This window comes from Haliotis cracherodii, unplaced genomic scaffold (assembly GCF_022045235.1).
Source record: "Haliotis cracherodii isolate W230 unplaced genomic scaffold, xgHalCrac1.p SCAF_24, whole genome shotgun sequence".
Classification (NCBI taxonomy): Eukaryota; Metazoa; Mollusca; class Gastropoda; order Lepetellida; family Haliotidae; genus Haliotis; species Haliotis cracherodii.
This window is the reverse complement of record NW_027266280.1, coordinates 4,514,336-4,536,934: the sequence shown is the minus strand read 5'-3', so window position 1 is coordinate 4,536,934 and position 22,599 is coordinate 4,514,336. Positions and strand designations below refer to the sequence as shown.

The window sequence follows — 22,599 nt, the reverse complement described above, 5'->3', positions numbered from 1 at the left end:
TGCACTCAGCAATATTCCAGCTATATGACAGAGATCTGTAAATAATCGAGTGTGGACCAGACAAACCAGTGATTGACATCGTGAGCATCAACTCCATGCAATTGGTTAGTCGCCTCTTATGACAAGCAAGCATGGGTTGCTGAAGACCTATTCTACCCCAGATCTTCAAGGGTCGCAACACAAGTTAATGTTGTCAAGAAAACAATTATTGTTAATTTCAAATAATATTTCACATAAAAATTGTACAGAATAAATTCAAAATTAAAATGCAGTGAGGATAGCTAAAATAGCGACCATAACATTTTTTATGGTCTGGCTTAAATGAATAACATGTATAATTAAGATTGATTAAACTATTTCATAATTTCTTAGACCTACTAAAATAGATTTTAAAAATCTTGAATATGAGCTTTTACATGACTAGCAACAAGGGAACTTTGCACAATCATATGACAACGAACAGCGTTCTGAAACATGCGTTCCGGTCGATTGTTTCCTGGGACGCGCAACCACATACAGCGCGGATTTCCCACCATATCCTGATGTGCCTAATGATTCGACAACTCAAAATCCATGGTTTCGTTACCTATTTTATGTCATTTGATGAAGAAACAAAGCTCAACAACAATACAGGCTAAATTCTGAATGGCAAGGGATGAAATGAATTTGTATTCATCAACTGTCGACAGTCGTAACGGCTGGAACCTGTACAATTCTGGACACACACAAGTCAAATACAACCCTGCAAACAGCAAATTTGTATCAAAACACTGACAACATGCGGACTGTTATGACAGACTCTTACCCTTTGCGTCCCAGGTAGAAACTCGGGTATTACCTCGTGTCAACTGCTCAAGTGCATATCATGCTTATCATGCTGGTCACTCAAATCATGTGACTTGTCAGATCACGTGATCTCAATTGTCGCAGTGTCGCTCGGAGAATTTAAAATAATGCTGGCAGCACCATCAATGCGTCTATAAATACCGTGAATAGATAACAATTGATAACTGTTGAGTTTATGGTCATGCTGAATATGCTTTATTGATTCTTCAGTGTCTTAATAAATACAAATCCAACGTTGTCATAATGTACGCGAGTATATCACATATATAGAATACTAAACTCGCTCCCGTGTAATACCAATTTTGATAAAGGAGTGAATAGTTCTGGTATCTGACGAATGACGTTTAGAATGTTGTTATTACTTGCCATTTACAACGTTTGTAGAATTACACTGTCGTATGTGAATAGGCAGACACCTCCACGATCCACTGCATAATTCAGTTGAATTTATCAGAATAATACCTCAAACACGTCAAATGTGGACAGGTCAGTCAGTGTTATTCCAGGTCCGTCACGGCATCTACATCCTATATCACGTGGCCATGATGGAGATGGGTGAGTACAATGGGTATCTGGTGGCCATGATGGAGACAGGAGAGCACAATGGGTATCTGGTGGTCATGATGGAGACAGGAGAGTACAATGGGTATCTGGTGGTCATGATGGAGACGGGAGAGTACAATGGGTATCTGGTGGTCATGATGGAGACAGGAGAGTACAATGGGTATCTGGTGGCCATGATGGAGACAGGAGAGTACAATGGGTATCTGGTGGCCATGATGGAGACAGGAGAGCACAATGGGTAACTGGTGGCCACAATGCATACATGAGAGTACAATGGGTATCTGGTGGCCATGATGGAGACGTGAGAGTACAAAGGGTATCTGGTGGCTACAATAGAGACAGGAGAGTACAATGGGTAACTGGTGGTCATGATGGAGACAGGAGAGTACAATGGGTATCTGGTGGCCACGATGGAGACAGGAGAGTACAATGGGTATCTGGTGGTCATGATGGAGACGGGAGAGTACAATGGGTATCTGGTGGTCATGATGGAGACGGGAGAGTACAAAGGGTATCTGGTGGCTACAATAGAGACAGGAGAGTACAATGGGTAACTGGTGGTCATGATGGAGACAGGAGAGTACAATGGGTATCTGGTGGTCATGATGGAGACAGGAGAGCACAATGGGTATCTGGTGGCCACAATGCATACATGAGAGTACAATGGGTATCTGGTGGCCATGATGGAGACAGGAGAGTACAATGGGTATCTGGTGGTCATGATGGAGACAGGAGAGTACAATGGGTATCTGGTGGTCATGATGGAGACGGGAGAGTACAATTGGTATCTGGTGGCCATGATGGAGACAGGAGAGTACAAAGGGTATCTGGTGGCTACAATAGAGACAGGAGAGTACAATGGGTATCTGGTGGCCATGATGGAGACAGGAGAGCACAATGGGTATCTGGTGGCCACAATGCATACATGAGAATACAATGGGTATCTGGTGGCCACGATGGAGACAGGAGAGTACAATGGGTATCTGGTGGTCATGATGGAGACGTGAGAGTACCATGGGTATCTGGTGGTCATGATGGAGACGTGAGAGTACAATGGGTATCTGGTGGTCATGATGGAGACGGGAGAGTACAATGGGTATCTGGTGGCCATGATGGAGACAGGAGAGTACAAAGGGTATCTGGTGGCTACAATAGAGACAGGAGAGCACAATGGGTATCTGGTGGTCATGATGGAGACAGGAGAGTACAATGGGTATCTGGTGGCAACAATGGAGACAGCAGAGTACATTGGAGATCGGGTGGCCACAAATGGCTAGGGACGATCGTGACACGCAAATTTTCGCCTCACTGCTACGACGATCGTATCATTTATTTTTTTAAGTTGGTGTTTGATGTCTTGAACAGATATGAATTCACTTTGAACGTGAACAACAATCACATGTGAAAAACCCAGCAAACACAGAAGCGCCAGCGCAGCATACCAAGGGAACCAGGGGGTGTACTCAGCTTAATCAATCGAACGGTTCTGGAGTTATAAAACGTAAACATGAGACCACTAACTCAACAAAGTGACCGGACGCAGGCCTGACAACGGACAATAGTCTCCAACACCTGGGGTATATATATTGTGTGATGTGCATCACATGACATACATCGTCAGTACTTGGTATACATTTGGTATACATTATCCGTTTCTTCATCACCACCTCGTCAGTACACAAAAGGTGTGTATACACTATACGTTCCTCGTCACCCGTGAATATATACGGTCACCCGTGTGCTGTGCAGTGTTCCGTAGTAGAGACCATGGTCTCTGACCGTAGTCGCCATTTTCTCGTAACCAAGAAATCAAGCCATGGCCTGGTTCCATCAATGGAGAGCCAGCGAGTTCCCTGACAAATGAGTGTTGTTGTGTTACAGTAGAAGTTGTTTAATTGTAGTGGTTGCCAGTGGCAGCAAATAATTGAAGCGCTGGTAAAATGTCGAGAGCTGGCGCGGCCAGATGCATATGGCAACAGGAAGTGTGATTTAGAGTTACCTGCCATGGTTCTACATATGTCTTGACTTCGTTCGAGAAGTGTCTGGATGAGGCAGTTTCTTGAAGGCTGGCGGTAACTATATAAGAGCGACACGAGGCCTTGCTGACTGACTTGCGTCTTTTCTACTGGCCTTTCTACTTTGTTAAGCGTGGACGGAATATCTATCCGAAGACAGTGAATTTCTACTAGCTCCTAACACTATTCCCGATTTAAGAACAGAGACAGGTCTGTTTCAAGACGCTCAACAGTGACAATATCTTAACTGTCGCCAGTGCAATCACACATATTATAAGGTGAGGTGAAATGTGATATAACGTCGCGTCCAAGATATTTGCACTTATATAGCGACGTGCATGTGTGTGTGTGTGCGTGTGTATGTGCGTGTGTGTGTCTGCTAGTACGGACTAACGACGATTTTATAGTGCTAACCCATTGATACACCATGGCGTTGTTTAACATGAATACCCGATTTTATTTACAGACCGGCGTCATATAGCTGGAATTTTGCGGCGTTAAACAACAAACAAACTAACCTGCAGGGTTGATGTCGAACTTGGAGTGTTTCTTCCCCATGGTGTGGTGTGTAGCTGTTCGGGCAACAAGATGGCGGATGGAGCTGGCGGAGCAGCAAGAAGGCGAGTGTATCTGACGGAGATTTTGTCACAGTGGCTCAGTCACAAGGGGAATCTGGAAATAAAGAGAGTGAGTGAGTGAGTTTGATTTTAGCAATATTCCAGCAATATCACGGCGGGGGACACCAGAAATGAGCTTCACACATTGTACTCATGTCGGGAATCGAACTGGTCTTCGGTGTTACAGAGAAACAATGTGTGTGTAGGTTCTCTTCAGCTGAAAGTTTTGTTTGTTTGTTGTTTAACGCCGCTACTCAGCAATATTCCAGCTATATGACGGCGGTCTGTAAATAATCGAATCTGGTCCAGACAATCCAGTGATTGACATCAGGAGCATCAATCCACGCAATTGGGATCCGACGACATGCATCAACCAAGTCAGCGAGCCTGACCAACCAATCCCGTTAGTCGCCTCTTACGACAAGCATAGTCGCCTATTGTGGCAGGCATGGGTTGCTGAAGACCTATCCTACCTCGGATTTTTAAGGGTATTCAGTTGAAAGTTGTCTAAAAAACGACCATTATGTTTTGTTGTTTAAAGCAGTCAGAAATATGCTAGCGATATCATCAGTCCGTAAATCGACTAGGATCCAGACAAACCAATGATTGGTTGCATAGCAACGTCCCACGCCGTCGGAGTACGACGACACACAATCAACCAGGGCACATCCTGACCCCACGACCCTCTGTTAGGGTTTTAACGCTAAAGATCCCTGTCAGAATTGGTCTTCAGCATTCAACAACCCATGCTTGTGTAAGAGGCGACTAGCGGGATCGGGTGCTCAGATTCGCTGTCTTGGTTGATGAATGTCATCGTATCCCAGTTGCGTAGATCGATGCTCATGATGTCAGTTTCTGGATTGTCTGGTCCAGACTCGTTTATTTATAGACCGCCGCTATATAACTGAATGTGGCCGAGTGCGTCGTTAAACAACAAACAAATAACTTCTTTGAGTGGCATTTAGAAGTTGGAATGGTAACTAAGACAAAATTGTTATGGATGAGCAACTTCTTTATTACAATTGGGCGTCGTTTCGGTGTAGATTCTAACATCGTTATCAAGCAAATGATGTACAAACTAGGTATGAGCATGATATATATACATAACAATAGATAGATGTTTATATAACAGATAAGGTTGATGTACACTGATTGATAGGTAGTTATGATAAACAAGTTTATACAAGAGATAGGGTTGATGTACAGTGATTGATGGGTATGGGATTAACACAAGGATTACTAAAAAGGAATGTATGGGAAACCAGTTGGGAGATAATAGTTCAGTGTTGTTTTGGCGAGCTGATGAGATCATGGTAAGCTGGAGGGATGTAGTATCCTTGATCTCTGTTTATGGCTGGCTACCGTGCTCGTGGTTAGAACAACCCCCTGCCCCCATTAAAGTTACAGATGACCCCCTCTCCCTTTTTAAAATCCTGGGTCCGTCCTAGTAGCTGGAAAATTGTTGACCTTTGACATTCACTAATTGTTTTGCACTGATTATGATCATTGGTTTCTCAGACGAATACCTGGGCTCGTGGCCAGACCAGAACGGTAGCAGAGATCCTTTGTTTCTCAGACGCATACCCGTGCTCGTGGCCAGAACGGAACGGTAGTAGAGATCCTTTGTTTCTCAGATGCATACCCGCGCTCGTGGCCAGACCAGAAGTAGTGGTAGAGATCCTTTGTTTCTCAGACGCATACCCGTGCTCGTGGCTAGAACAACGGTAGCAGAGATCATTTGTTTCACAGACGTATACCCGTGCTCGTGTCTAGAACAACGGTAGTAGAGATCCTTGACCCGCGTCGCCATATCCTGTTTCTGCCCCTCCACAAATCGTAAATAATAACACACTAGCGCTAGGAGCTGAAAACAAACCTACCTCCACTTGAGTAGGATACTGAGACAGTAATTTAAACAGATGAGCCTCCCTTGACATCTATTCTCACGTAACATGTGTGTTCAGGTCAGCATAACTTGAAAACAAAGTCCTAAAAAATGAACCCCTCCGGCTTGCTAGCTGCGAGTAAACAAACCCAAGCTCAGTCAGCTTCTTGACCGCACGTTACATGTCTCTCTATCGAGTCCGTCTATCCACGCAGCAGTAGGGTGTACACACTGAACGAGCAGTAGTCTCATTCAGTCCGCAAGTGAATGCCTAGACGTTACACAGTCAAACATTGTTATGTATTGAGGTTAGATAAAAATAATTCTATAAAGGAGCCCTCATGTCTCCTCCCCTTTAAGACTTGAAAAGGGGAGTGTAGTTGCTGCTGAAAAGGGGATATGTGTGTGGGGGTAGGGGTGTGTGACTGTTTTAAGGTCCACAGTTGATACTATTCCAACTATATCACAGATGTCACTGAACGGGTGAGTGAATGTCGTTTAAGGTCGCAATTTGAAATAGCCCAGCTACATGACGGCGGTCTGTAATTAATCGAGTCTATCCCATGCAGGGAACCGAACTTGTTATTCGGTGCGACGAGCGCATGTTTTACCCTCTGGGCTACAAGCCATAACAATTCAATTTTCTTCAACACCCACTTCAGTGAAACCCACGAGCACGGGTGTGACGCTTACAAACCTAGAAACATAATTGGGGCGAACCCGGATTTGAACCCCCAGTCATAGGTTTCAGGCGTGGTACGCAACTCTGGCAGCGAATGGTGAGGTGAAATTGGGTTTAACGTCGCGTCCAAGATTATTGCACGTGTGTGTGTGTGTGTGTGTGTGTGTGTGTGTGCGTGCGCGCGCTAGTCCGGACTGATGCCGATTTATAGTGCTAGCCCACTGAGATACCATGCCGCAGTTTAACATGAATACCCCACTCAGACACAGTATACTGACTCCGAGCCGACCAGTCCTTGTTTTAGCCCCTTAATGCCGAGCGCCAATCAGGGTAACAACAAGTACCATCTTTTGGTACTTCTAGTCCTACCAATGTAGAGATCGGCGCTTTTTTTTTCAAGAACGGCATATTTTACCTTCTGAAAGTTCTAACCCACGTGCGAAGAAAGTTAAATAGTTAAATAGGTACCGTCCATGGACTTCTCATGCAGTCACTGACCAATGCATCAATTTCACTTAAAACACAAAGCACGTGCATCACGTGCAGGTTATTACGCCACCGACTTTCCAGCCAAACGTTTTCCCCCAGAATCGTGTTATTCCTGCTAGCTCAATATACAAGATAGGGGTTACCCAAGCCTATCCGTAGCAGTGAGTAAGTGAGAATGGATTTTCGCAGCTTTCAGCAATTCTCCAGTAATACAACGACGGGGGACCCATAAAATAGGCTTTACACATTGTACCCATGTGGGGAATCGAACCCGGACTTTCATAGACCTCCGTGGTCTAGTGGATAGAGCGTCTGCCCGGAGACCGGAAGTTCGATGGTTCGATCCCTGGCAGCGTCACACCAAAAGATGGTACTTGTTGTTACCCTGCCTGGCGCTTGGCATTTAATGTGATAAAACCACGGATGGTCAGCTCAGAGTCAGTATACTGTGTCTGAGTGGGGTATTCATGTTAAACTGCGGCATGGTATCTCAATGGAGTAGGACTATAAAATAGGCCTTAGTCCGGACTAGTACACGCAGCCACACAAACACACACGTGCATGTACGTTGCCATATAAGTGAAATAATCCTGAAACTATTCTCCATTTCCACTCACCTCCCCGTTCACCTCCCTGTGTTGGTAGTCACCAAGTGCCCAATTAGTTTAAAGGCGTCTTCGTTAAGGACGCCACCACAGCGGTATGCACGAGCACATTTGTCATCCACGATTACGTAACACACAATCCTCAACTCCAGGGTGTAAGTTGCCGGGGATGTTGCCGCCCCCACAGACATACCTCTGTGGGCCTCTGACCCATGGCGGACAAAGTATCCAGGCTAAGAATCATGACAAATGGCTGTTCTTGGTAAGCGTATATTTTGCCCATTACTGTCCCGTGTTGAATTGGTCCCCAGTACCCCATGCTTTCGACTAACGGAATCGGGTGGTCAGGCTTGCTGACTTGGTTGAAGCATGTCATCGATCCCAATTGCGTGGATCGATGCTCATGATATTAATCACTGGATTGTCTGGCCCAGACTCGATTATTTACAGACCGCCGTCATATAGCTGAAGTATTGCTGAGTGCGGCGTAAAACAACCAAACCATATCATTAGAGTCCGATGGAGTGGCTTAGTGAGTGAGTGAGTATGATATCACGCCGCTGTTAGCAACATTCCAGCAATATCACGGCGGGGGATACCAGAAATGGGCTTCAGACATTGTACCCGTGTCGGGATTCGAACCCAGGTATTCGGCGTGACGAGCGAACGCTTTAACCACTAGGCTACCCGACAGCCCGGAGTGGCCTAGTGGTTAAAGCGTTCGCACGTCAGGCCGAAGTCCGGGGTTTGATTCGGCATGGGTACAATGTATGGGACCCATTTCTTGGACTCCGCGGCGTAATAATGCTGGAATATTACTAAAAGTAGCGTTAACCAAACCTATTCACTCCTAAAATGAATACCTGGTAGTTACCACGTGATTGAAATCGTAAATCCCGATTGAGTTGTCGTTGATCGTGCTATCGACCACCGGCTCGTCTGATCCAGACTCCGTCTGACCGACCACCGTCATGATGCTGACTGCACCAGTACAGAATACCTCTACTTAAAGGAAGCCATCAAGCCACACCCACAGACAGGAAGACCTTCAGTAAAACGTGTACTTGACGCGTGTGATTTGGAAATTTGCTTTGAGTAATCATGTCATTTTGTTGAAATAGGTTTAGGTTTAGTTTTAGTATACAAGAGTGAGCGGGTGAGTGAGTGAGTGAGTGAGTATGGTGTTACACTGCTTTTAGCAATATTCGAGCTATACCACGGCAGGTGACACCAGATATGGCCTTCACACATTGTACCAATGTGGGAATCGAACCCGGGGCTTCGGCGTGACGATTTAACAATTAACCATCATGGTGCCTAGACGTCAGTCAGCCTGCAAACCGCTCAGTGCCGCACTGTGCTGACGTCGCGGTTACAAAAACGTATACATTGTATCAAAAGCGCTTCAACGTCTTCATTTCTTCACACAGTGTAACCAAATTGTATAACATGCAACTCGAGTTGATTGTCTTTCCAACAGTATCTAAAGTCACCAAATCCAAAAGATCTATGCACTGCCCAGCCATCAATAAAAGTGCTGGTATTATAAGTTTCCTACTTTTCCACATTAATCGTAATATGGACGCACCTGAATATGGCAAGCAAAGTCAAGTAAGCGCCCTTGTTTGAAATCTAAATGACCAATAATTCATATCATTGGCAAGTACATGTCCTAACAGTGATAGACATATGATATTTATGGGGGAGTACACATTCACTGCAAATTTTCCGTGAGTTATATTTACCGATAAAAAATCCCGATGAAATTGTGCGTGTTTTTGATGTCAAAACAAAATTGACGGAAGTGGTCGTGATTAATTCATACGCAGACTGTTTCAAAGATTATGTCACAAAACGAATGACAGTTTGGAATGTATATCTTGAAGAAATCCCGGTTACGTCCATGTATGTTTCAGTGAACGTGCTCTTTTATTAGTTATAAAAATAACTTCGGGGTAATTAATTGACATCGTACATTTTCAAAGGACAAAATGTGAAAGATCGCTAAACAGCCCTAACAATACTCAAATTGACATCGCTCAATATCGGGCATCATTATTATTTCTTAATAATTAACAAGATTATACTAACGTAACACCACCCAAGAGTAAGTACATGTAGATTCAATCAAAATTGTTGAAACGTTTTCATGGGCAGCAAATCTATTCAACAAACCTATTTTCGATCACTCGCAACTCGGGCGCCATATGTCATCGTTTCACTATGGCCACCAGAAAACATACATCCTCGTATCAGCTCGTATTTCGCACTTGGCTGCCTAACTTAGACCTTTGCTCAAAATATACTTGTATGACCAGTCCATTTAAGGACATACGTGATAGTTTATTGCCACTAGTTTCCCATTCCATCCCATTCTACTGAAGGAAAAGTTTGAAATAGATAATGATCGTAGGTCAATGAAAGTAATAGAATTATTTGTCATAAAAGGAAAAATATATTCTTGGTATTGAACTTCGAAAATTTAACCAGCAAAATCTTTAATAAAAATGGTTTATTATGTCTTTCCTTTTTTTCTTAATTTTGGCCTAGCTAAACTACAGCTTGGAGGGAAGATATACAAATTAAAATGGTGAAAAAAAAACCCACAAGAATGCATTGATTTTGCTCTTAGACAAACATTTATTTTAAAAAAATATCTATTTCATACTTAGGATACAAAACAAAGTAGAATCTAATTACTACTATGTCACTGGTCGAAGTGTTTGGTAATTTAGATAATGCAAAGTGAAAAAAAGACATAAATATAACTATATAAAACATCAAAACGAAATCACATTTACACTGAAAACTTTTTGTCTTTCAGAAATTGATTATCTATATATTGTGAGTAGATCTAATTACTTTTACTGTTTATGTTATAAATCGAACCATTCGAGATTCCAATAGATGAAGCTAAAATATTAAAAATCTAGGTTGTTTAATATTGGATCCATTTTGACAGCTTTCTCACCGTACTCAACTAAATGCACATTATATTTTTGAATATCAAGCATTCAAACAGATATGAAAAGCACATGTCAACATACCAAAATTAGAAAACTGCGCCAAATATTCTAACACTGTTCGTCAAATGATATGCGGTCTCATTCACTCGTCGGTTGCCGTAGACATTTTCCAAACGTGATGTACTAGATAATGCTTTCTAGTTCAGTCAAAGTGAATATTGTTATTTGGAAAAGGAAACCACGTGTATCCATTATACTACCACAACATTAGATCAGCTGTTTCATGTGACGTCATCCACGTCACAACACGCGAGGTCAAATAACGCGCAGCTGTTCAGACGACAAATTCACAGCGGCGTCTATTAGCCTATTTGAATAAAATTGCAGATTGTAACGAAATAAAATTAATTTTACTCATTGCTGACATTTCCGATGACATATCAAATAAGAGTTGAAGACTTGCAATAGATTATCATACGTTAATCGAGAGTACAGTGTACATAAATAATTTGTAAATCTAATATTATTTTTTTATCTAATATCCATGGCAGAATGTTTGAAAACGAGCTATAAAATATTCCATTTTCTGAAGAGATGAGTAATGTGTATTTGATGATATATATGCATACACAATTGATTATCAATTATCTTCTACAATCACAGCATGTACTATGTACATTAGACTCATGGAAAATACTATTTCAGCAAACCAATCACAGCGCCATTATCATAGTTTCAATGAAAGGAAAAACAAATCGAAATCGAACTTTACAACACATCGTATCCATAAGCGGTTAATACAAATGCAAAAAGGTATTGCTGGTATCATTGTAGAAGTTATGTTGATGTTTTCAGCAGTTGCATTATGTTTGTATCGCGTGTACCATCGACAGAAACGGGGCCCGAGCTACCACATGTTGAACCGACCTTGACACAATTTGTTTACAATATGGCGTCGACTCACGTTAGATGTCGTGGCCACACTTTTAAAATCTCCATTTGCAACAAAATGTGAAACAGATAGGGCAAGTCACTCACACGGTCAGCTAGTTTGAGCAATCACACATGACTCTTAGTCATTTCATATGAAAAAAGTAGCAATTATTTGTCTGAACGGGCGAGTATGTAGGGCAACCGGTAAACAAGAAATCGCGGCACAGCTGTGATGCGAACGTGCCCTGTCGATCACTTCGGACTTATTCATTCAATGTTTAGGTTTTGATCATGAACCTCCTGCCCATAAATATACACTATACCAACTTAATATTAACGATTATAGCTATCTTTCCGTATCTTTGATTTGAATATTTTCTGTAAATCAGCATCATAAACAAAAAGACAATCTGCACTGTCGGTTTGTATGTAGCGCCGTGCTAAATCGCCATGACACACAGTCGATAAACATATGCAATACTTGAACAAAAAACTTCCGTGGCCGACTAAACGTTAGTACTCTTACGCCAATAACTGTACAGTGTGGACTAGTGAATCTTTCTGACCAGTCCGATCAGATTTCTTTTTTCAAATTGGCTGTCCGATATAATAATAGTTATTTGTATGTGACAACGGTGCATAATAAAAAATTGCCTTCATTCGCATGAAGTTCAACATGGCAGAAAAAGATCGAGAAGCGCGGTAACCACGTTACTAATCTCGCCATATTTCGCAATCCGTAGCACTGCATAAAATATGAGTAAAACGATATTAACGTTGAGATGATTAGGGTGATGATGGTTATAAATTCATTCAATGAACGGATGAAATATACACTGTCGTTTTCTCCTGCTTACCGACCATTCCGCCATTACCGATAGTCGATAAAAATATACAAAACGTGTAAATAAACTTGTTCATAAAGGAGTGAACAGAATTGTATTTACGTGAATAAGTATACAGTTGGGAAAAATATGTCTTTCTGACCACTCAGGTCATATTTTTTCTGATGAACAAGGATTTTGTCTGAAAATATTTACGTGTATGTGACATTGGTGCATAATCAAAATTCGCCGTCATTCGCTTGGTGTTCAAACATGGCAGAAAAAGGCAGCGAAGAGCGGTAGCCACTTAGAATTGACCTTCACTTTGTGTGAGTTCATTGGATTATGATGAACCTTCATAGAGTGAGGGCCATACAATGTTTGGCCCTCACTCTATGAAGGTTCATAATACAATGTTTGGCCCTCACTCTATGAAGGTTCATAATCCAATGAACTCACACAAAGTGAAAGTCAATTCTTATAATTTTTTATCACAATTTCTTACCTCAAAGGATGTAGGCCAAGATCACAATTTTATTTAGCACGTGTGTCTTCATGTTTACACTGACAGCCATACAACAACCAGCTATATCGCGGAATAAAATAGTTCCCCAAAAAGAGAGGTGACATGAGCGAATGGATGCAGCACTTGCTCTTCAGAAACATCTAACGCAACGCATGTGTTCATATAATATCCCCATTAGATGAGAAAGGTCTGTAATGAACTACCTCAGTAAGTCAGTCACAATGACAGCGCGTCGTTATACATTTACATCAAGTACAAGACGTCAAAATGGCAGACACGTTAAACGTGACGGGAGGATTTCCGAAGTTGTTAATGAACCTGTGGCGGTTACATGTGTTAGTCATCATTGATCAACTAACCGATTATTAAAAGGTGATTAAAGATGCGTCAAACAGACACCAAGGTAAATTCGTAGATTGCTGGAGACGGTCACTGTCAGCCTAGACACAGATCGAGTCGATACTGACGATAGTTGGGATGTGCATTTTTTCGTTTGTTCATTAGGATGGGCCGTTGCGAGGAAATTCGTAAACAATCATGCAGTCAAGCTCTCTTACGTTTCTCAATGTATACTGAATTGCTGAGACCAAGATTAAAGGTTCTAAATGATCAGAAATAATGCTTATGTATGTTTTCGTGCTAGGGAATTCCCAGGGGTTTCCCCAGGAATGTGGAAGTAGTCCGTCAGTGTTTACGTCATTTCAAGAACACGGTCTCGTGAAAAACGTATGAACGTCAAATTGTCTTTCATACACTTATGAACGTCAATTTCGCGGTCATGTGACCGACCTCTCGTCCAATGCAAAAGCCGTATATCGTGTAAACGTCAAATTAAAAATAATATTTTACTAATCTCGCCATATTTCGCAATCCGTAGCATTGTATAAAGTATGAGTTACACGACGTTAAAGCTAAGATGATTGGGGTGATGATGGTTATAGTTTTGACTTTGCGCACTCAGTGTTAAATATCAAAATTCACAGTTTAAAAAAGGCATTTTCTCGGGACCATATATGGTCCCCTGGCACTATGCGGGTGTGAAAAGTGAGGGACCATATATGGTCCCGTGGCACCAAGAGGGTTAACCACGATCCTAGCCACGTCGTATATGGCTGACATAATGCCGATGCGACGTTATATTTTAACTCACTCACTAGGCTAGCCCATCACCCCCTAGTGTACCAGCGCTTCCTACCTCACGCACCCGCACACCTTCACACCGAGCCCGTGAGAACCAGGGTAGAATAGGTCAACCCATGCTTGTCGTAAGAGGCGACTATGCTTGTCGTAAGAGGCGACTAACGGGATCGGGTGGTCAGGCTCGCTGACTTGGTTGATGCATGTCATCGTATCCCAATTGCGTGGATAGATGCTCATGTCAATCACTGGATTGTCTGGTCCAGACTCTATTATTTACAGTCCGCCGTCATATAGCTTTAATATTGCTGCGGGTGGCGCTAGACAACAGACAAACAAACAAACCCCACACGAATGCAATCTGCCAACAGGCATTCCGGAAATAGCCGAACGTGAGATTGCCATAACAGTATACTACCAAATCAAGCCATGGCGGGGCTACCGAGGGTCCGAGGGTATGACAGATACAGTTTTCTAATCCATTACATGTTATATAACAGTTCACGTGTAACTTCTCACGCTATATGTAAGCTTCGTGTAACACTTCAAGCAGTAAAAACAACTCTAAATTTCCACTGACCTGACACGACGCCCGACAAGGAAGCAGGTTGGACGTAAACATGACGAGCCCCAGGCGATGAGGAGCTAACAAGTCACATAGTTGACAAGCCATTATAAACAGTGTCTGGATATACTCGCGAAATAATACTTGTTACCGATTTTTCGAAATATTGTTTGGGAAGAGGATAATGAAAGATGCGCCCATTACATCGCCCTCATCATCTGTGGTTAGCATTCAGAGAGTGATCTCAGCTACGACTGTCGAGCGCCAGGCAGGGTTACAACAAGTACCATCATTAAGAGTCTTTTGGTATGACGCGGGCGGAGTTTGAACCTCCAGGCCGACCAGTCCTTCTTTTAGCCCCTTAGTGCCGAGCGCCAGGCAGGGTAACAACAGGTACCATCTCTTAGTGTCTTTTGGTATGACGCGGGCGGAGTTTGAACCTCCGGGCAGATGCTATAACCACTAGACCATGCTGGCGGCCTCTCAACGCTAAGACATCGTAATTTCCACACGTAAAATTGAACATAATATGTTGGGTCGTTAAGATCGCCCGTGGAACCTAGAGTCTGGTCTACGGGGGTCTTGTTACTGAAACTGTCCCAACTTTCCTTCATCTACAGCGAAATAAGCCTGTCCTAGCTCTAAGATCACTTTGTGATACGGGTCCAGCAAGTTACAGTCGTCACTGTACTGTATTGATGTACAGGGGCTAATTAGTTTAATGTCCACCATTGAATGTGTTAGGAGTGTTTCCGAAACCGTCTTTCTTTTCTTCCATGTATGTATTATCGTTAAGGTACTTTTTATTCCTATATGCCATGTTATTTATTTATTTATTTATTTATTTATTTATTTATTTATTTATTTATTTATTTATTTATTTATTTATTTATTTATTTATTTATTTATTTATTGTGTACATGTTTGTATTTAGTCGATCGTAATTCCACAAGGAGTTATGCATGTGCTTTTATCTGTTAATGTTTTGTGTGTGTTTTATAATGCCGTACATGAAGTGAGACGTTAATAAAATATCTGTCCATCTGTCTGCCTTATCGCCATGCCATGTCTTAGAATGACCTGCTGTTTAAGCTTATAGATCATTTTCAGATGCTTTGAAATTAAAACATTTACTTTAGTTATACGCGATTCCCTTCAAAATATTTGCCATTATAGCAACAAAGTCTGAATGTGTTCGTATATTCTAATTTATTGAACCAGATGCTATCGAACGCAATATGCAGGCTGTCTTCAAGCGTCGTGTTTAACAGGGTCATGGCGATGTAACCTGATTGATTTGAACCAGTTAACTGGCCTATCGGGCATATAATCATGTGTGAAACCTAGTGCATCTAAGGACGTTCACATTGCAGTGAATACCTCGGGGCGTTTATTAACTCTTCATAATTCATTATTATTGTGAATCTCAACATGTGAAGTGGCTGCAATTTGACACGTTAGTTACCTCCCTTTTTTACCTCCACTCCCGAGGGGATTTCGCGGCAGTAGATAGCCCCGGTACACCATACCCTCAAAAACCAGTGTAGTATATCTCAGTTTTATTAACACCAACACCCTGGAACCGTTCGCCTCCAAAGCTTTGTTCCGGAAGTGACGTCATCAGCTACAATTTGTAGTAGTAGTAGTAGAGGGAGTAGTAGTATTAGACGTAGTAGTAGTAGTTATGGTATGAGTAGTAGTAGTAGAAGTAGAGGGAGTAGTAGTAGTAGACGTAGTGGTAGTAATGGTGTGAGTAGTAGTAGTAGTAGAGGGAGTAGTAGTAGTAGACGTAGTGGTAGTAATGGTATGAGTAGTAGTAGTAGTAGAGGGAGTAGGCGTAGTAGTAGTAGTTATGGTATGAGTAGTAGTAGTAGTAGTAGTAGTAGTAGAGGGAGTAGTAGTAGACGTAGTAGTTGTAGTTATGGTATGAGTAGTAGTAGTAGAGGGAGTAGTAGTAGTAGACGTAGTGGTAGTAATGGTATGAGTAGTAGTAGTAGAGGGAGTAGTAGTAGTAGACGTAGTGGTAGTAATGGTATGAGTAGTAGTAGTAATGGTATGATTAGTAGTAGTAGTAGCAGTAGAAGTAGAGGGAGTAGTAGTAGTAGACGTAGTGGTAGTAATGGTGTGAGTAGTAGTAGTAGTAGAGGGAGTAGTAGTAGTAGACGTAGTGGTAGTAATGGTATGAGTAGTAGTAGTAGTAGTAGAGGGAGTAGGCGTAGTAGTAGTAGTTATGGTATGAGTAGTAGTAGTAGTAGTAGTAGTAGAGGGAGTAGTAGTAGACGTAGTAGTTGTAGTTATGGTATGAGTAGTAGTAGTAGAGGGAGTAGTAGTAGTAGACGTAGTGGTAGTAATGGTATGAGTAGTAGTAGTAGAGGGAGTAGTAGTAGTAGACGTAGTGGTAGTAATGGTATGAGTAGTAGTAGTAGTAGTAGTAATGGTATGATTAGTAGTAGCAGTAGTAGTAGAGGGAGTAGTAGTAGTAATGGTATGAGTAGTAGTAGTAGTAATAGTAGTCGACGTAGTAGTAATGGTATGAGTAGTAGTAGTAATAGTAGTAGACGTAGTAGTAGTAGTAGTAATGGTATGAGTAGTAGTACTAGTAGTAGTAGTAGTAGTAGTAGTAGTAGTAGTAGTAGTAGCTATAACCCTCGTAGTTCAAACGTTGCACAGCCAGACTTTCTCTCGCCCTTGCGAGTAGTTTGACTGGACGCTATTTTCAGCATCGTGCCTTACAAATCGGACTCGAAACGAGGCTGTGATGGTGAATGGCATTAATCATAATAGATGGATATTTAATACCCCGGATAAGCGAGGACGTAGCTGACACGTGTTGCAAACGTTGATTAATGAGATAAAGAGGTACATGCTTATCCCGTCTCGTTATATGACACCGTGTCCCGACGGCGTCGGCCCGTGTTCGTGGAGTCGCCTTCTGGTTTGGCTGGCTCTGAGAAGATTAAATACTGATGTAGCTTAATAGACCCGCCTGCGGCACGACGCAACATTCACCCTCATTCATGCTTTACCTTCAAGATGGTTCCTGCAGTTGTTTCCGCAAATACATGTATTATAGCACTGTCTCCAAGACAACGGATGCTTTGATATCTAGATCACGGCGAACGAGGATAATCAAATTCTCCCTACCCCATAAGCTGAGATTGCGAAATAACATACATACTAGCTAATGCAAATTTATTTACTTTCAGATAGCCTTGCCAAAAGACACCGTTATAACGAGGTAGGATGGTATACATTTGCATGTGACAGTGACACGATGTCATATCATATGTATTTAAAGTTTCTTATCCGAAGGGCAATACGGTTTTATAAAATTCACATTGGCTGGTGCTAGTAAAAGTGGTGGTAGTAGTAGCAGCAGTAGCATAAGAAGTAGTAGTAATAGTAGTAGCAGTAGTATTTGCAGCAGCAGTAGTAGTAGTAGTAGTAGTAGTAGTAGTAGTAGTAGAAGAAATGAGTGAGTAAGGTTTTACGCCGCTTTTAGCAATATTCCAGCAATATCACGTAGGGGACACCAGAAATGGACTTCACATATTGTAACCATGTGGGGAATCGAACCCCGGGTCTTCGGCGTGACGAGCGAACGATTAAACCACTAGGCTACCCCGCTGCCCCAGTAGTAGTAGTAGTAGTAGTAGTAGTAGTAGTTGTAGCAGCAGCAATAGTAGTAGTAGTAGCAGCAATATAAGTAGTAGTAGTAACAGCAGCAATAGTATTAGCAGTAGTAGTAGTAGTAGTAGTAGTAGTAGCAGCAATAGTAGTAGTAGAAGTAGTAGTAGTTGTAGGAGCAGCAATAGTAGTAGTAGTTGTAGCAGCAGCAGCAGGAGGAGCAGTGGTAATAGTGGTGGTGGTAGTAGCAGCTGTAGTAGTAGCTGCTGATGTATCTCCGAGCATCACCTGATATTTATACGAGCATCGACATCTCGTCTAAAGCCACTATTTTAGTACATTTAATGTGCGTATTATTTCTGCAATCCTACAAATTCATATATAGCACATCTTTCGGGGTGTCGAGCTTGGCAATGTTAGGGGGATAACAAGATAACCAGTGTGTCGAAATGGAGGATGTGTCAAAATTACCATTGTGTGGAGAAATGCTGTATGACGATATTAGCAATCGGCCTTGATAAAGCATCATGTCTAAATAAGCTGGTTTGATATTTCAAAAGTTTTATGTCCCCACGGACGTGACAAAAGAGTTTAAATAACAATATTGGCATGAATCTCGCAATGTCTCGTAAACTCTCGGCGTGATCACCGCTATCTCACAATGCAGGAGATCTCGAGGCAGCCCGTACAGAGAACCAGAAAGGTCGCCATAAACAAGACTTGAATATGTCAGCTTTACGAGAATCACATGTCATATATTTAGTTAACTTTAAATATGCGTCGATGCTCAGGATATAAGCTTACCTTTTGGAGGTGATCGTGAGGTGAATCGGCTTTAATGTCGCCTTCCAGGTTATTGCAATTTATAGCATCGCGCATGCACACGTGCGGCGTCGGTGTGTGCTTGTGCTAGTCCGAACTAATGTTGGTTTTATAGTGTTAGCCCACAGAGATACCATGCCGCAGTTTAACATGAATACCCCACTCAGACACAGTATACAGACTCCGGACCGACCAGTCCTTGTTTTATCCCGCTAATGCCAAGCGCCATGCAGGGTAACAACAAGTAGCATATTTGTAACAGCTTTCGTATGACGCGGCCGGTGATCGAACCACCGACCTTCCGCTCTCATAACATGTACGAACCGTCCCCTGAAGATCGTATGATTGTTTTATGTGACCTGGCTGTGGGTCACCGTGCCCTGGTGTGGTTCGTTGCTCATGATAGCAACCACTGGTTTACCTGGTCCAGACTCAAGTGTTTAGAAGGCCGTGATATAGCTGGGATATTATTGACTGCGGCTTACTTACCCAGTACGTTTTCCAAGCAGAGTCTCGATGTCCCCCACTAAACAATAGGGTGTCGTCAGGTAAGTATTATCACATTACTTATTATATGTCTATTTATAAAGGAAAACTGGTTGTTAATCACCTTCCATAGCTATTGTCTGTTTGTATTTTTTCATTTATGTATTATCTATGGTATAATGTGCCTTTTGGCTGTTTGTTTGTTGTTTAACGCCGCACTCAGCAATATTCAAGCTGTATGACGGCGGTCTGTAAATAATCGAGTATGGGCCAGACAATCCAGTGATTGACATCATGAGCATCCATCTACGCAATTGGATACGATGACATGCACCGCCTCTTAGTCGCCTATTACGGCAAGCTTGGGTTGCTGAAGACCTGTTCTACCCCGGATCTTCACGGGTCTCCTACTGGCTGCGTGTATAATATTATTTTGTATATGGCTTGAGGCATTCATGCGAAAAAACGGTGTCGTGCCGGGTTAGCGAAAATCCAATTTTCCCTAGTATCAGTAAAGCGAAAACCCAAGTTGGGTTATTTGTCCTACGAAGGCGAGAAATGAGTAATTGCTATAAAAACACCGCATTGCCGTAGTTTAGACTAGCGCCCGTGGACAGGAGAGTAGATTTACTAGAGAGTCGTTTCGTAATAAAAAAAAATACAGTTGGAACAAAACGGAACTAATAAAACGCATCTAAAAACACAATATTCTACCAAATCAAAATCACATAAACAAACAAACATCCACCATACCCAGCTCCCTTAATTCTCCTCCCAACCCCATTGGCATCTATTCCAAATCTAAGTAAGTAAGTAAGTAAGTAAGTTATCTATGTCCAAAATGGCTAACGCACAAGTTGGAGTGACCATGGTTGATACCGTGAGAGGTGGTCAGCACTTGTTCAGGCTCTGAAAGACAATCTCGTCAACAACGTCATCGGCGACGTTGAGTACACAGATCACGTTGGTGACCTGATCCACTTGGAGTGAATGACTTGAACACAACGTGTATGCCAGTGCAACCGCAAATTTATTATAGAATGTATTTATGTATTTACCATTATATTTTAAGATATGTTATTGTTTGTTTTTGTAGAAATTATAACGTACATCTTCTGAAATATTTAAGTATCAGAGTTATTAAATTTGTTAAATGTAAAGTACTTTTGTGCAACTATACTATTCTTCAGCATCTAATAAATTACTACTGTAATTACGGTATACGCATTTCTGTGTTTTTCTTGTAATTTGAGAGTCCCGGTACAGCAATATCCCCGTGTTTACTGTAGCGTGACCAGTCTTACTGTAGCTTCACGAAAGCGAAGAGATTTTAGAGTTGATCATGGCTAGGTTTCGCTCTCCCGGCCCAGAACCCGAAAAAACGTTCTTCTTTTATTACGATACAACCCACGTGAATACATGCATCACACAGTCAGATGTATGGCGTCATAATGACAGTCATGATTAAGTCCTTTTTTTATAGCCCACGGCGTCATATTTGAGCTCAGGAGAACAATGGCATACGAACAGCGAGGGTGTTGGCAGTAGAAGAAAAACTATTTCATTTTAAATATATTAATTTCATTTTAAACATGCATACATATTCTGTTTGGTTATTATTGGTGAGACTTACAGCATACATGTGGCAATACAGACCCCTATATTTAGGTCAAAGCAAAACTTCAAATGCTCTCAATAAATTCTGTCAGATCAAATTGACATGCTCCGTTATCAATGCGCGTAGCTTTTCTCCCTCGTACATGGAGCTACTTGTTCATCATAAAACACGATGTATCAACGGTGCATATCGCACGGATTATATATACATTGCCTGTTCACTCATATCTCACCACACTGGTAATTACATCTTAATACGGAGAGTCAGTTCCCATTCGAGATAATGTTTGTTTGTTGTTTAACGCCGCACGCAGCAAAATAATCGAGTCTGGACCAGACAATCCAGTGTTGACATCATGAGCATCGATCCTGGTAATTGGGATACGATGACATGCATCAACCAAGTCAGCGAACCTGACCACCCGATCCCGTTAGTCACCTCTTAGGACAAGCATAGTCGACTTTTACGGCAAGCATGGGTTGCTGAAATCTATTCGACCCCGGATCTTCTCGGGTCTCGAAATAATGGGATAGGCTTGTCACGCTGAATATTCCGGTTCGCATGTCGGATACTCAGTGTGACGCTTAGTTATAAATTTTCTCGTAATTCATTCAGACCCAAAATGCTGACACTGCAAAGGATTCACCATTATAAAAGCTATCTACAGTAAACTACGGTTATAACGAACACGCTTATAACGAACTGGTGGATATAACGAACTGGGTTTTAGGTCCCTGCCATTTGCTGTATCTCTGCTGTATATATGCTTATAACGAATTACGGTTATAACGAACTAGAATTTGTGGTCCCTTTGAGTTCGTTATAACCGTAGTTTACTGTATACTCAAGTCTCCAATGTGACATGCAACATGAAACACAACACAGACAGTCAGGTATAATCCAGGTAATATGCTAAGTGTCCTGAACAATTACTCTCAACTTACCTGTTGTGTCCGCGTTACAGGTACATCACGTAAACATCCACAGGTTCCCACGTAAGTATTACATAAGACCCACTAATTAGAGGTAATCAAGGTAGCTCCAGGTTGGGTCAGGTGAGAACGCCGCAGTGATGAATGATTCACGAAGTTTATTAACGTGGGCGCCTCACTGTGTCCCTGCTTCAGGCAATAGGAGCATGTTTTTGTTCAACATTTGACAGATACCGTAGTGTCTCTTGAAGGTGATATGTCCCAGTTCGTAGGAAATAGACATTCCGTAACGGACGACGCTCGTCGTAATATGCTGCAAGAAGAGTTTTGTGTTTTAATTAAATATGAAATATCTGTTTTTTTTCTGGTGTAGCTTAAAAATGTCTAGTCTCCACACAAACACGCACCCTCTTACCCCGAATATCAAACGGTCGGTCAATTACTCATGTGTAAATTGGTC

At 42.0% G+C, this 22,599-nt stretch overlaps 1 protein-coding gene across 3 annotated transcripts in view; it reads right to left on the bottom strand.

The window, feature by feature from the left end:
• Positions 1–22,326, bottom strand: part of LOC139472259 (apoptosis-inducing factor 3-like) — a 62,325-nt gene extending 39,999 nt beyond the window's left edge. For 2 of the 3 annotated variants that reach the window (XM_071254662.1, XM_071254660.1), the window contains exons 1-2: positions 22,152–22,326; positions 3,944–4,097 (exon numbers count right to left, since the gene is read on the bottom strand). In XM_071254662.1, coding sequence (XP_071110763.1) covers positions 3,944–3,983 — 40 coding nt within the window. In that variant the 5' untranslated portion in view covers positions 3,984–4,097; positions 22,152–22,326. Of the gene's footprint in view, positions 1–3,943; positions 4,098–5,922; positions 6,126–22,151 lie in introns of those variants that run through there. The other variant, XM_071254661.1, reaches the window with a different exon arrangement.
• Positions 22,327–22,599: the final 273 nt, after the last annotated feature.